This window comes from Coloeus monedula, assembly GCF_965178545.1.
Source record: "Coloeus monedula genome assembly, chromosome: 3".
Classification (NCBI taxonomy): Eukaryota; Metazoa; Chordata; class Aves; order Passeriformes; family Corvidae; genus Coloeus; species Coloeus monedula.
Genome location: NC_138783.1, coordinates 81,731,749 through 81,747,232, shown reverse-complemented (window position 1 = coordinate 81,747,232; position 15,484 = coordinate 81,731,749). Strand labels below are relative to the sequence as shown.

At 42.2% G+C, this 15,484-nt stretch overlaps 1 protein-coding gene across 1 annotated transcript; it reads left to right on the top strand.

Annotated features, from left to right (window-relative positions):
- The first annotated feature begins 6,122 nt into the window (after positions 1–6,122).
- On the top strand, positions 6,123–14,336 carry POGLUT2 (protein O-glucosyltransferase 2). The gene is made up of 9 exons (XM_082278960.1): positions 6,123–6,203; positions 6,606–6,811; positions 7,577–7,654; positions 10,776–10,948; positions 11,907–12,144; positions 12,718–12,927; positions 13,284–13,373; positions 13,910–14,014; positions 14,263–14,336. Exons 2-9 carry the CDS (start codon positions 6,668–6,670, stop codon positions 14,278–14,280), a joined length of 1,056 nt encoding a protein of 351 aa, XP_082135086.1. The 5' UTR covers positions 6,123–6,203; positions 6,606–6,667; the 3' UTR covers positions 14,281–14,336.
- Positions 14,337–15,484: the final 1,148 nt, after the last annotated feature.

Sequence of the window (15,484 nt, the reverse complement as noted above, 5' to 3'; positions counted from 1 at the left end):
AGGAACCGGTACCGAGCGCCTCCCAGCTGGGCCGTGACTGCGCCTCAGCGCCGTGAGTGGCGCCTCTTCAGTCGCCCTCCCCCCCCGTGCGTCCTCATGGTCTCGCCCGCTGGTGCCCCGCGGGCGAGCGGGGGAGGGAGGGGAGGAGCAGGTCGGGGATGGCGGCGGCGGGAGGTGCCGGCCACTGGGCGCGGAAAAGTGAGAAACGGATAGGCTGAGGGAGATGGACCTGCTCAGCCTCGAAAAGAGGCGTCTGAGGGGGGGCCTCGTCAATATCTATAAGTATTGAAGGGAGAGAGTCAAGAGGATGGAGCCAGGTTCTGCTCGGTGGTGCCCGGCAATAGGACGAGAGGCAACGGGCAGAGACTGATGCACAGGAAGTTCGACCTGAATATGAGGATGAATTTCTTTACTGTGTGGGTGACCGAGCACTGGAACAGATTGCCCAGAAAGGTTGTGGAGTCTCCCTCGGTGGAGATACTGAAGAACCGTCTGGATGCAATCCTGTGCAGTGTGCTCTAGGATGACCCTGCTTGGCCAGGGAGCTTGGACCAGATGACCACTGTGGTCCCTTCCAACCTGACGCGTTCGGTGGTTCTGTGGAAAAGCAAAAGCATTGTTGGCTAATGAAATTTTGATACAAATGGCCCATCGCCACCACCAGCCGGAGCGCTACAGGTGCTGAGTGAAAGCTCCCAGCTCCGGCACTGCTGCCCACTGGAACTGCTCCCTGGGCAGCTCGGGGTCACCCGTGCCCTCACCGTGTCCCCTTGGGGTGTGGGCCTCTGCCTGCCCCAAAGGGCCCAGCGTGGCACAGGGCTGCCCAGGGGATGCCCCCGGCACCAGTCCCTGCTGCCCCGAGCTGCTGTTAGGTTAAAGCGGGATAGGGTAGGCCAGGCTCAACACCACTCTTGGCTCAGCTTTGGAATCACACTTCTAACTTGGCTATGTCTTCCCACTGAGCTTGGGGAAAGTGTAGGAGCATAACAGTGAGCATTGGGTTCTCCTGGGGAACAAGGGACCGATGTCTGGACGTTTTATTTGCACCAGGGTTCTCTTGGTTCCCCTGACAGTAGTAAGAACGTGTAACAACAATGCTTCTGTAAAACTGTATGAAGGAACAAAATTTTAATTTCAGGTAACAGTGTCTGGAACTGCTGATAGTATTTCAATCTCATCCTTCACTGCAGTCAACAAACACAGTGACACTGAAGATACAACTGGAGCTGCTCTGATACTGCCACAAATATGTAAAATTGATTAATTTTTAAATATTCAGATTTTTTTCATTAAATGATTGGTTTTATAACAAAGTCGTTTTCAAATTTTAAGTAAAATATCAAAAAGTTATATGATGTCCTCAAGGTAGAGGATTCACTCCTGGCAATTATGACACTGTGCCCTCAGTCCACAGAGCCTCTACTCCCAGCAATACTTTCTGTGAGAAGTGCTGCAATTAATGGGAAAAAAAAAAGAATCGAATATCTCCTCAATTGTTAGTGTTATTTGATAGTTCTCAGTGGTTAGGCTGAGCTACATTGCCAAAGTGCTCGAGCAATTGTGGATACAGCCATGTTTGCCATCCCTGGACATGAGAAAACCTAGATCACATTCAGTAGTTTATGTGGCTTCATCCTGAGGCAACCTGCCCCTTGTAATGGAGAGCATCCCTTATGCCTTTGCCAGCTGGAAGCCTGTTGAGCCTTAGTCAGCCAACAGCCTTTGATGTAATTAAATAATTCTGCCTCCAAAGCGTTTTTGTCTGAGCCAAATTATAGCCATTAGGATAGCAGCGATGTTGGCTTTGCCAGCCAAGACTAAAATTAGGTTGCATGATTTATCTTAAAACTTGTTTGGGTGCTGACAAGTAGTGCCAAATCTCTGCACAGATTCCCTGAGCTGCACTTATCTGGGGGAAAAAAGCTGGAGGAGAGAACATCAGGAGGGTGGAAGTGTGTCACCTTTACTTCATCACTGCTGTGCTTTTTTTAACATGTCATTGCCATCCTGCTGAGAGGAGGAAGGATGATCTGTGAATTCTACAGCTATCAAATTTCTTTTTAAATAAAAACATCTTTAAAGTTCTCTTCCACTAGAGGAGACTGGCTTCTCTCATACAGCAAAGTATAAGCTGAGGAGTGTGATTTCTGCCTGTAAAACACATCAGGAGAGTAAAGATGGGGAAAGGAGAGGAGCTAACGGGTCATGGATATACCATAGAGTCTGTGTGAATTTTTAGACTAGAAAATATAAGTCTTCTAACTGCTGAATGTCCTGAAAAGTCATGTCCATGAGAACATAACAGGGCAAAAACTATGCATTTAAAAGCTGGAGCTGGGTAATATTTAAGGCATTTTGTAATGAGGTTGTTGGTTAGAAAAGACTCTCTTCATTGATCCAAGTTGTCATTTCTCAGCTTGCAATTTTCTCCAAGCAAGTGATTTTTGTGTGCTTTTCTCTAAGCATATTTGCAGTATTTCAAAATGTAAAATACAAAATACCTTTGAAATTCATGAGTCCTTGCTGATGATTTTCAATTTTCTATATTGTTTGCTTTAACAAGAGAAAAGCAATAAGGAGCAAAGCTGAAAGTATCTTTTGGGATATAAGTTCTGCCATGAAGAGGCCTCAGTTTTTGTGAGGTTTCTGTAGCTAAATGTTGACAAAGAAAAGCATTGGGGTATGTGTTTGTACAACCTACCTGAAAGGAGGTTGTAGTGAGGCGGGTGTTGGTTTTTCAAGTAGTAAGTGATGAGAGGAAATGGCCTGAAGTTGCACCAGGGAAGGGTTTAGATTGGATATTGGGAAAACTTTCTCCGCTGAAAGAGTTGTGAAGCAGTGGAACAGGCTGCCCAGGGAAGTGGTTGAGTCACCATTCCTGGAAGCATTTAAAAGATGTGTAGATGTGGTGCTCACGGACATGGTGGAGTCGGCAGTGCTAGGTTAACAGTTGGACCCAATACTCTTAGAGGTCTTTTCCAACCTAAATGATTCTGTAAGTAGTTAAGAATAGCGTTAGTGTTTGGGACTAGCTCTCTGCAATTGGAGGCTGGATTACTTGACAGACAAAGGGCCATGGAACCACCAAAGGCCTGTGCTGGGTGATTGCCCTGGTGGCAGCAGGTGAGGTGCCCCTTCACCTCTGCTCCAGACAATCCCAGATCTGCACTACCGGCAGCCACACATCACAGAGTCACAAAACTGTTAGCGTTGGAAGGGACCTCGGGAGATCATCTAATCCAACCCCCCTGCCAAGGCCGGTCACCTGGAGCAGGTGGCATGGGAACACAGTGGGTTTGGAATGTCTCCAGAGACGGAGACTCCACGGCCTCCATGTTCCAGGGCTTTGCCACCCTCAGCGTAAAGAAGCTCTTCACCTTCAGCTGCTTTGAGGAGAATTTTGAAAAAACATTTTCCTGATTGTAAACTCCATTTCCCACCCTGACGTTTGGGAACGGAGTGAAGGGAGGCTGGTGGGTGGGGGGAAGAGGAACTTCAGCTCATGGCACGGGTTAAACAGCGGCGCAGAGATGTCCGGATGCGTAAATGAGGGCCGCGGGGAGAGCCAGCTGTCCTCAATGCTTCCCATGCTCCCGGTAATTCCCGGGGGTTCACCCGGCGCCTCCCAACCGGCCGGCGCCTCTCGGCAGCGCCGCCCCGCGATGTCGCTGCCCCGCCCCATGGAGCCGCGCCGGGGGCGGGACTGCCCGGCGGCGGGGGAGGGCGGGAGGCCGGTGCCGGCGGTGTCGGTCCGTCGCGGGCAGCGCTGCCGATGCGTGCGCTGTGGCCGCTGTGCCTCGCCCTGGGAGCCGCGGCGGCGGCCGCGGGCGGGGGCGGGCGGCCGAGCGCCGAGCGCAGCGCCGTGTGGGGGCCCGGGCTGCGCGCCGCGGCCGCGCTCCCCGCACGGTACTTCTACGTGCAGGCCGTGGACGCCGAAGGGCTGAGGTGAGGGCGGCGGCGGCTTTTCGGGGAGATTGTGGGCAGGGTCAAACCGAGAGGATTGCTATTTTCTTGTTGAAAGGGCAGGCTAAAAGCTCTCCACGTGACTCTTTCTGTATATCACTTATTAATCTTTTCAAGGAGTATCAGATAACGACGCGAGGGGATGAGATAAGAGGATGAGAATGTTCAGCAGCAAAACATACGTGTTAGTCAGTGGAAAAATTCATGATTTATTCTCCTTTGTCAAAACTTTAGCAGTGACTAATATATTTAATTTGTTAGGCTCAGGCAGCCTGCTTCTTTCCACTGTTAGGAACAGTCGTATTTCTCCTGCATGCCGAGGTGCAAGATCAGTAGAATAATTTAGGAATTACTCCATAGGCCAGTAGGTAAACTTCATAGGAATGAAGTAGGACGAGGAGCAATGGCCATAAACTAAAATACAAGAAATTTCACCTCACTTTCCTCTGAGGGTGGCAGAGCACTGGAACAGGCTGCCCAGGGAGGCTGTGGAGTTTCCCTCTCTGGAGACATTGCAAACCCTCCTGGACACGTTCCTGTGTCACCTGCTGCAGGTGAGGCAGGGGCATTGGACTAGATGATCTGCAGTGGTCCTTTCCAACCCTAACAACTCTGATTCTGTGATTTTCAGAGGATGCTCATTGCTTTCCATTCCTGTAGGAAAACTGGTCATACAGCCTAGGTAGGAGCTCAGAATGCTCCATCAAGGTCATCCAGATTAAGTGTGCCATGGCTTGTGTGAGTACGGAAGCTGCCAGTTCAGTTTAACTCGGGTAGTAAATATTTCTTGCATTTAATTGAACTGGCAGGTCTCGAGTATGTCTGGACTCGAGTAAGTTTTAGGAAAGGTGACCAGGATCTTGGGCTGTAACCCCCTAGTTCGGCTACTCCCACCACCTTTCTCTATCCCAGGGTCTCCTTAAATGCTTGGGACTATATTTAAAAAGATGGAAGAAAGGTGGAAAGAAGTTGACAGCATTTTGACTGCACCAACTTTGTTAATACCTCAATGATATGTGATAAATTCATGATTATTCAGATTATTTTATTTGCTTTTATGGAGGTTTTTCTGTGTTTGGTGTATGGTGAATTTTACCAAAATATCTCATTTGCACATTGAATTATCTGATCCCTCTATAATGTTTTTCCCTGCTTTTTTTCCCCATATAAGCTACCATAATGATTAAGTTTAACTTTGTTCTGTATTTCCTTAAATAATACCTGGAAAATAAGGTAATCTGAAAACATTTTGCTTCTGAATGTAAAATAATAGACTTACTAACCTGCTAAAATGAAATTTGCTCTAGTATTTTTTTTTAATAGAATTGTAGAATGGTTTGGGTTGGAAGAAACTTTTAAAGATCATCTTGTTCCAACCCCCTTGCCATGGGCAGGGAAAACTTCCAGTAGTCCAGGTTGCTTAAAGCTTTGTCCAGCTTGACCCTGAACAGTTCTACTGACGGGGCATCCACAAGTTCTCTGGGCAACCTGTTTCTGTGTCTCACCACCTTCATTGTAAATGATTTCTTACTTATATCTAACCAAATCTACCCTTTTTCACTTTAAAACCATTGCCCTTGTTCTGTCCCTACAGGAAAGGACGCAAAGATATATCCACCAAGATCCATTTATCTGCATGCTCTCTACCTTCCCATCATTTTACACTTGAGCCACTACCAATCAAAAGCTCTGCTGGCTTTTTAAAGGTGCTTTGTTCCCATATAGTCAAAGGCTGTATTTCCAGTAGGGCACCAAGTGTAGGGTGCCAAGTGATTTTTGGAGCTGCGCTCATGGCTGACTGGAACCTTCTTGATATCTAATGCTTCTAATGGCGTGAGACATTTTAGGTAGCCTACCAAAATTCTCTTTGGAAAAATGACACCTTGATTGTGAACAGTAGCATGTGCTTGTAGGGGCCTAACGTGGTTCAGAGAAGTCACTGGAAATCTGTTGGCTTGCAAAGGAATGGACCAGACTAAGAAATCTTCTATATGTTTCCTTTGTTTATTAAGCTCCTACTTATTCTCTGGGTAGGTTCACTTCATCACCAGGTGAAAATGCATTCCAGGTGAAGATCACTGCTCCCGAAGAACAGTTCACTCGTGTTGGTGTGCAAGTATTGGACAGGAAAGATGGTTCCTTCCTCGTGAGATACAGGATGTATGCAAGCTACAAAAGCCTGAGGATAGAAGTCAAAACTGGAGATAAGCATGTTGCAAAGTCTCCATATATTTTAGAAGGTAAGAGGCGCCACTACACACAGGTTTCCTACTATGGCTCACAAAGTGTGTCCCAGAATGTCTTCTACTACAAGCATAGGATTCTTTGGGACCTTGGTGCTTCTCTGGACTATGAAATCCCATCGGAATTACGGATTTATTGTATGTGTCCTACGCATAGTATTCAAAATAATAAAAGGAAGCAAATGCTGTGAAGCTGTTGCCTAATAAATACATGTAGGGGTCTCACACAGAAGCTGATGTAGGCTGACATGACTCCATTAGAGTTAAAAAAATTTTCAGACATGTCCATTTAGAGTTGCTGAAGTTTTGGCCCTAAGCAATGTTCAGTGTCTGACCCTCTTCTGTGATCTCAACAGCTCAATATTATGACTTATTAAATAATAATTGTGTTCCCAATAGGACCTATTTACCATGAAAACTGTGACTGCCCTCAGGAGGAGAGTAGTGCATGGCTGGAAGAGATGAACTGCCCTCAAACCATTCCACAGATTCAGAGGGACCTAGCAAATTTTCCCACTGTTGACCCAGATAAGATTGCAAAAGAAATTCCGCAGAGGTTTGGACAAAGACAGAGTTTGTGTCACTACACCATCAAAGACAATGAGGTATGGAATGGGTTGATCTGAAGTCCATATGGGAATTTGGTGGGAAGCCATGTTAACTGGGCAGTTCATCTGTTCCCAGTTGTGAATGCTTCTTGTAGTCAGTTCTTTAAGAACAAAACTTTGCTTGCTTCTCTGTCCTTGACTACTTTGAAGTTTGTGTATGAGCTCAGCAATATCTGTCCTGCTTTGTAAGTGCTTTTTTGTCCATGTAACAGCTGAAACACAGTGAAAGCAAATTACTTTCCAGCCAATCAATAGAAGTACTGGGCACACACCCAAGACTCCTAAATGCTAATTCAGTTTCCTGTTCTCTGAGCAGTACTGCTGTGAGGTGTCACGATCATCTAATTTGAAGTGCATCAATAAATTACATCGTGCATAATTCTGAGGTAAAGAAATATCACTTTTAGCTGCACTGAGGATCAGAGCTACAGTTCTTTATTACAAGGCTGTACTTACTTCAGTGGAGTTTTATACAGAAATTAGAAGAATGGAATACCACAGAAATAAGCAACAGTTTCTCTTTCCATGAAACAGACCTCAAACATCTGCAAAAGCAAGCAAAGCTTGTAATTTTTTATTTTTATTTATTTTATTTTATTTATTTACCACTTTTCTGTGATTTCTGTTGCTTCCCAGCTGATTCATAAATCTATACAGCCATACAATCTGTCTGATGAGTTACTAAGCGATTAAAAGAGCTCTGAACTGTGCCAGCCGTTCTCTGGAATGAAACCACCCAGTAAAACCTTTGTTTATTTTCAGGTTTATATAAAGACATATGGGGAACATGTTGGCTTCAGAATTTTCATGGATGCCATACTGCTTTCTTTGACAAGAAAAGTGAGTACATCTGTACAGCCATTTATTCTGCATGTCCAAATTTACAGAAGCCTGGACTTAAATACACTTCAGTATATTTGTTGCTGTTTCTGTTAAAAAACTCTTGCTCGTTGATTAATTATGGAAAGGTCATGGATTTTCCTTGTTTGAAGCTGTCATGTTCTAGAATACCATCTGATTGGAGTATCACAAAAGTTAATTGAATAGCAGGCTTTTATAGGTGATTTTAATAAGCCAGGACAGGGTGTGTTGGTTTTTTTTTTTTGTTTTGTTTTGGTTTGGTTTTTTTTCTGTAGACTAAATAAATCATCCTGTAACATCTAATAGAAAATTCTGTCTCTGCAAGTACATTTTACAGGATGGCTTAAAAAAAGTAGGGAATGTATGTTGTTCTCCATTAAATTCCACTGAGAAGGAGTAACAAAACCCCAGCAGGTGGTGTGGGGGGAAACTCCTTTGATGTACAAGAAAAAAGCAGCACACAGACTCTTTCCTAGGGAAACGCTGAAAAAATCCTGGCATTATGTACACAGTGACAGAATATAGCTGGGCTGAAGTTTCAGCACACACAAATATGTCATTTTTACATAAAAAGAATAGTAAGAGAAATAAGAAGATAGCTAAGTTAATATCTATTTTGACTGTAAAAAGACAAAGTGCCTTTTCTTTTAAAATAAGGAGAAAGGAGAGAAACTACTGAAGTATGGAGTTCTTCACCTAAAAAGCTTTCTTAAAAATTAATAAAAACAAACACATTATTTATAAGTAGCTGAAAGATAAGGTAATTGGTATGAAACAACATGGATTTATCATAAAATATGTCACAGTAGTAAAATTCCTTTCTATAACAAGGTAATACATTTCTATTATGATGTCAAGTATCTTTATTTTAGGCTTTTGGGGCTAAGTGTCAAAAGCTTTTCACAAACAAGGTAAAAAACTCTGCACAGAAGAAACTAATGTAATCTGCTTGGAAGGACTTACTTAAATAATAGTTGCCAATGCTTCCAGAGACATGAAAGGTGTCACAAAAATATTCTTCAGAGATTTATTGTAAGTTCAGTCACCATTTAATAACTAGTTATATTTTGACTGAATGATGGACTAGAGAATACGCTTATTGAATTTTCAGATAACAAAAATGAAAGAACCTTCAAGCACCTCATGTTACAGAATCATAATTTTAAATTTTCTTAACAAGAGAAATTTATGGAAAAATAGATAAAAATTAAGTGACAAAGGCAGGATAATACACAAATGCTGGAGAAGTGATATAGTTATGGCAGCTGTTTAAAACAGGGAGTGAGCGGTTATTTTCTGCAGAAAAGTGTGAAGGTTACAGTGTCACTGGTGTAATGTGACTCAGCAGTGGCACTCTGCTGCAAAAAGCTAAACACAAGTTAACATAACACGTGAAAGAAATGTCAAGTAACCTTTCCACTATCCTCAGGATTAGTAATGGATCAGTTATGCTACTATGTTTGCCTTTGAGTGTCACGTTTTAAGGATTGCTCAGTTGCTAACGTTGCTGAACTAATATGGCACAGGAAAATGGGACAAGTGACTAAATGTACAAATGAACATTAACTGGGGTTTGTTTCATCTGACATTGTCTAAGGGAGGACATGATGTCTAAGGGAAGACATGAATGTAGCCTGCAATTTTCTACAAGATTGTTCTCTGGAAGATGGAAGTAAACTGTTTTTGGTGTCAGTAGTGTTGGACAAGAAATAATGGAGTTAAATTGCATCTAAGGACTTCAGACTAAATGTCGAAGAAGGATTGCTAACTCCAAAACCAGAAACTGTTTACAGATCTAGAAAACACAGTTTGTCTCAGTCCCATTAAATACCTCAAAAATTTCTCTTGGGACAGTGTCACTGAGTGACAGTAGATGGTTGGAGAAGGTGATTTAAGCTGCTGAGTGATTCTGCCGCTGAGGATGTGTAGAAAATACAATTTGTAGGGGTTTATGCCCATTACAACCATTAGATGGCACTGTAGTAATGAAGCTTAGTGCTGAGCATTAGACTGTGTGGCAAACACTTTGAAAAGAAGGTAGTATCTTCCACTATTTAGAAGAATGTTTGATATTTGGCAAATTATTAATTTCTTTTGCTTTGAAAGAGGTAGCTGAGGGGTATGTATTGGAGATGTATATTTTAAAAAATGAAATGAAGAGAGTGAGCTGAGATATGACATTAGATCTGCACTGACCTTTTATGTGCCTTCAGGGTTCTGTAAAACTCAGCCATATGTCATGTTTTTTCTTTTGCTCTCCTAACGGAACTGTCCCACCATTTTCAGTGTCTCCTCACAAGGCAGCTGGTCCTTTCTTTGGAAAACTACAAAGCTGCCTTTCTTTGTACCTTTTTTTACTTCACCTGAACATACTCAAACCACACACAGTAGTGCTTAATATAGGGGTATTAATGCCTTAATATAGGCATTACAGTTTCATGTAGCAGCAAAATTATGCCCTCTGTCCTGCTTCCTGGCCATTGACAGTACTTTGCTTGCTTTTTGGCTGCGACAGTGATTTCAGGTATGGTTCTACACTACCAAATATTTTAAATAAGTGATGATGTTACGCTTAATAATTAACCAGAGTGCTGACTAGATGTGGTCTTTCCATCATGGCTGTTTATTTCTGTTTCTTCTCTTCTGTTGGATTTAGGCATCCTGCAGACACAGGGTGAATCAGATCACTGATGTGACAGAAAACTGATTTACCACCCAGCAGCAATTTTCATATAGTAACAAGGTGATCCAGCTTACCTTGGAGCTATACAGTTGCTGACTAGGTCCCAGTGCTAGCCTGATAAAATGATTGTGTGGTTAGTCATGTAAAGTATAACAGGAAACCATCCTCTAAAAAGGGTGCTCCTATGCCTTATGTGACTTTGTACAAATCTTCTTTAAAAAATACTATTTTGTAGGCTTTACTCTATGGTCTCAGTACTTCTAACAGGTTTCTAAACTTCAGTGATTTATTACAGGTACATTAAGTATATTAGACACCTGGCTATTTTTTCCTCTTAGATTGTTTAAAAAATGTGAAATGCCAGCACAATACTGTTCTGTGTTAAACTGCATTTGTACCTACTTTGTTTCTGTTTAGGTGAAAATGCCAGATGTAGAATTTTTTGTAAATTTGGGGGACTGGCCTCTGGAGAAAAGGAAGCCCCCACAGAACTTGCACCCGATTTTCTCATGGTGTGGGTCCAGTGAGTCAAAAGACATTGTCATGCCAACATATGACTTAACAGACTCAGTTTTGGAGACTATGGGACGGTAAGAAATGGCTTAAACTCTTGACAAAATTCACAGTGAATGATCTTCCATAGAGATCCATGACTTAACAGTATATTAACTGTTTTCATTTACTCATTGAGACACTGGCACCCTAGGTAGGCAGTAACTGTGTAATCAATATATTGACATTATACTTCACTGTTTCATTTCAAAAATCTAAATTTATCCAAACATGGTCAAGTCACTGAAAATAGCACTTGAGAGTGTTTCAAGGCTAAGCATTTGATTTGTTTGCTTTGTTTCTCCCCCCATGAACTTGTTGACAACTGGCCAGGTGTCTTTCATTCCTGATTTTGCAAGAATCCTGTTTTTGTGCACCTTTCATATCCCAACTAGCTAGAATTCTTGTACTAGGAGCTACCATCTCCCACCTTGATTACTGACCATAACTAGCCGTGGCAACTGCTCTGTTCTGTCTTGAAACACTACAAAGATGGCTTCTAAGGGGGATCTTTGTAATCCATCTTGAACTTGTTTATCATTTCACTGCATTTAGTTCAGGTTCCATTTTTTTTTTGTCAAGACTTTTTCTAAATTTGCTATCCCTTGCCCTCCCAGTTTATGTGTTTTAATTTCTCAACATTTTAAAGGACGTGCAGTATGTTTTATTAAGCAAGATACATTGTCCTGCCTCACCTTCATCTGTCTGGCAACCATATCCACTTTTACTTACTTTTTTCCATGACAGCTGACAGGTACTCTTTCTACATGCCATGTTGTTGAACTGATGCTGTCATGCCACATGCCTGTGAACTTAACATTCATTATCTGTTTCTATTGCTGCAAATGACTCATACAGTAACACAGCGTGGTGTGCTCATGACTTACCTTCATCTTTGCTCTCTGTCTATGGGTACTGTGAACTCGTTTAAGTAATTGCACTTTAAAAATTAGTTTCCAGTAGGCTACACTATGAAATCACTTCTTTCTCCTGCAGAGTCAGTCTGGATATGATGTCAGTCCAGGCAAACACTGGCCCATTGTGGGAAGACAAGAATACCACAGCCTTCTGGAGAGGACGTGACAGCCGCAAAGAGAGGCTCGAGCTTGTAAAACTCAGCAGGAGACATCCAGAGATCATAGACGCTGCTTTCACAAACTTTTTTTTCTTTAAACATGATGAAAGCCTCTATGGCCCTATTGTTAAGCACATTTCATTTTTTGATTTTTTTAAGGTAAGCCGCTAATCATTTTTCATAGAACTCAGTTCTCACTGTTTCCCATTATCAAATAACTTAGTTTGTATTTTTGATAATAAAGTGATTTTTAGTTTTTCAGGACACCACAAGTAACAAGCATGATTAGACATACCTCCAGTGGGATTAACTGCTATGTAGCTCTTACACTCAGGATAATAATGTCTGACTTACATCTAAAGGTTCTGTAGAACCTTGTGTAATCTATGTAACTCCAAGTTCCTTTTTATTTCTTTTTCCTGATTCAGCGATCAGGACTACTAACATAACTAACATAGTGGGAAAATCAGTGGATGAAGTGGCACATCTACCCTCACATCCGAGGATGAGCGCCTAAGAATTCCTGGAGAACTTAATTGATGAAGCTCTGTGTACCCTGCACTGTGACGAATTCCAAACTAGATAATAAAAGCTTAGACATTGATGCTTGCCTAGCCAGTCCTACATGTCTCAATATCGGCAAGTCAGTAACACCAGTGCCCTCAGAATATAACCTAACCCAGCCACTGGCATCTTGTGGTTTTTAATAACTTCTGGTCCTTTTCTTTCCAGTATAAATACCAAATTAATATTGATGGCACAGTGGCAGCATACAGATTGCCTTATCTACTAGCAGGAAACAGTGTGGTGCTAAAGCAAGACTCCATCTACTATGAGCACTTTTATAACGAGCTGCAGCCGTGGAAACATTACATCCCATTTAAAAGTGACCTCAGTGATCTGCTAGAAAAATTACAGTGGGCAAAAGAACATGATGAAGAGGTAAAATACGCCTTTAGAAGTACTCACTGATGTTTCTAGAAGAGGAAAAAATTGCATTTCTTTAAAACAAAGCAAAAAAATATTAGAAGGACTTGAAAATTATTTTCATCAACTCTACAAACAGGGAAAACACTTAAAAATGCATAATACTGTCCTTAATTTGAAATCAAATTGAACTTCAGGAAAAAAAAGAGTATTTTCATAACAATGCCTTAACGTTTAAAAAGAGTGCTTTATTTGAGTTATTCTAAATTGTCAACATCATACGTAACTCCCCAGTCAACAGTAGCACCCTGAAATAAATACTAGCTCTGGGCAATAAAAGCAATAAACCACACTTTCATTTTCTTCAACAGGCAAAAAATATTGCAAAATCTGGACAAGAATTTGCAAGAAACAATCTCATGGGAGACCACATTTTTTGTTACTATTTCAAACTTTTCCAGGTCAGTATATTTTTAACGGCTACTGGCACAAAAACAGAAATCACACAGCGAGAATTCAGGGCAACAGAGCTGCTGGAAGTTGGCCAGTCTTGAACTTGAAGCCACGAAGCAAGCAGCAGCAATTAAAATCTTCCTTTGGTTTACAAACATTGTATTCAATTATATCCTGTGAAACCCCTTAAGACTACGCTGGCTCTTTGAGAGGCAGTCAGATCCCATAAATCTTGATCTAATCTGCCAGCATACATTGCCCACAATGATCAAAGAATTCCACATCAGACGGACACCCTGTGAACCACAGCTGAAAATATCTGTGCATTAGCGCCGAGATACCAAACTCCAGGGAGGCACCCGAAGGGGCTCCTGTCTGCAGCTGAGTGTCCGCTCACCCTGTCTGTGACACAGTCTGCAGGAACACATTGTGTAGCCCCGGAGTTGTTACAGAATGGCTCAGCTGAGTTGCTGCAGTATTGGCAACCAGATGTACAATCTAAAAAATTTATGAATTAATGATACCTTCCTTTTTTTAAAACTAGGAATATGCCAGCTTGCAAGTGAGTGAACCAAAAATCAGAGATGGGATGGAGAAGGTGCAGCAGCCTGATGATGACCTTTTCCCATGCACTTGCCACCGAAAAAAGGTACAGTACATGCAGAGTTAAATGTAAGTGCTGAGTGTCTTCTGTTCCTGTTCAGCCCCGCTGGAGCAGGGCTGCTCAGTGCCCCACAGTATCAGTTATCAGGCCAGGCCATTAACACCTATCGAACTTAGAAACACTTCTTGATGTATTTGCAGGACTAGACAGTGAAAAATTAAGCTTCCAGCTAACTGAACCATGTTTCTTCTTTCTTGACTTTCTTTCTTGATTTTCTTTCTTCTTTCTTGCAGGCCAAAGATGAACTCTGACAGAAGTAAATAATTTTTTTCAAAATTTACATACATTCAGACTGTCTTCTTAAAGAAAGAAGAAGAATCTGGATTAGTATGCCCATGGATAATGTCAGTGGGTATTTTAAAGTTTACCATTTCATGATCTACATATGGAAGAAAACAAAGCCCCCCCGATTTCCTTTTTATCATGCAGTCGTGGCATGTTCACACACATTTTTATAATTTCTTTTTTAAATAAAAACCATGTTTGTAACAGTCATGTTACCTTAGAAATGCAGATACTTTTTACTCACGCTTGTTTATAGTCAGTCTTTTCACTAGCAGAAGAGGGCAGACAAGAATTGTGCATCTTCCCCCCTACTCATCTATCTATCCATCCATCCATCCATCCAAAGGTATCTTTTTCAGACCAAACTTTGTTCCTTCAGAGACAATCTCAAAGACAGGGCTGTGGGGTTCGTAATAAGTCTTGTTAACCTGAAGGAAAACCACAATTCCAATATTGCTGTAAGCCTGGTTATACCAACAGGTTACTCACAGCCCATAATGAGAAAGGCTGCAGCTGCCAGTACATACAAAGTGTTTCATCCACTCTCCAGTGTCAGAGCTCAGACAGGGACCTGAGTTCCTCCTGCTAATGGGTAATGAGGTGCAGACCCTGGCCTGCCTCTTCAGAGCCCTCGGGATAGAAGCCTTGTGTGGTATGTCACAATGGATGCAAACTGCTTCCTGCTCCAGGAGTTCCTCCATCACTAAACACAATTCGTCTTCTATGTGTTTTTATTTATCAGAGGGCCTCCTTTACACAAAGGACATTGCTGATGGGGACTTCTCAAAACTGTAAACAAAACCATATTCTTTGCTCCACCTGCCCAGCTGTGCCTGCATTACCTCTTCCTCCTCCTTCCCACACAGGAAGAATCTGGCTCCCTAAGGTGGCAGACACTGTAAACGACCAGAGATTCCTCTCCCTGCCTCACTGGTTTTGAAGCACCTGGGAATGCCAGCATACAGCACCAAGGCAGAGTAGGCTCACCAGTCTCAGGGGAGGTGCTGGCAGAACCCTACAAATCAGTAGGTTTTAATTGCAAGCGAGTGCAGCATCAGTAATAGACTTGGGAATTGAAGACCCCTAAAGATACATTGTCCAATTAGATTTTTTCCAGTATATTACTTCAAATGTTAGTCAAAAGCATTACTTAATCCTCTGCATCCCCAA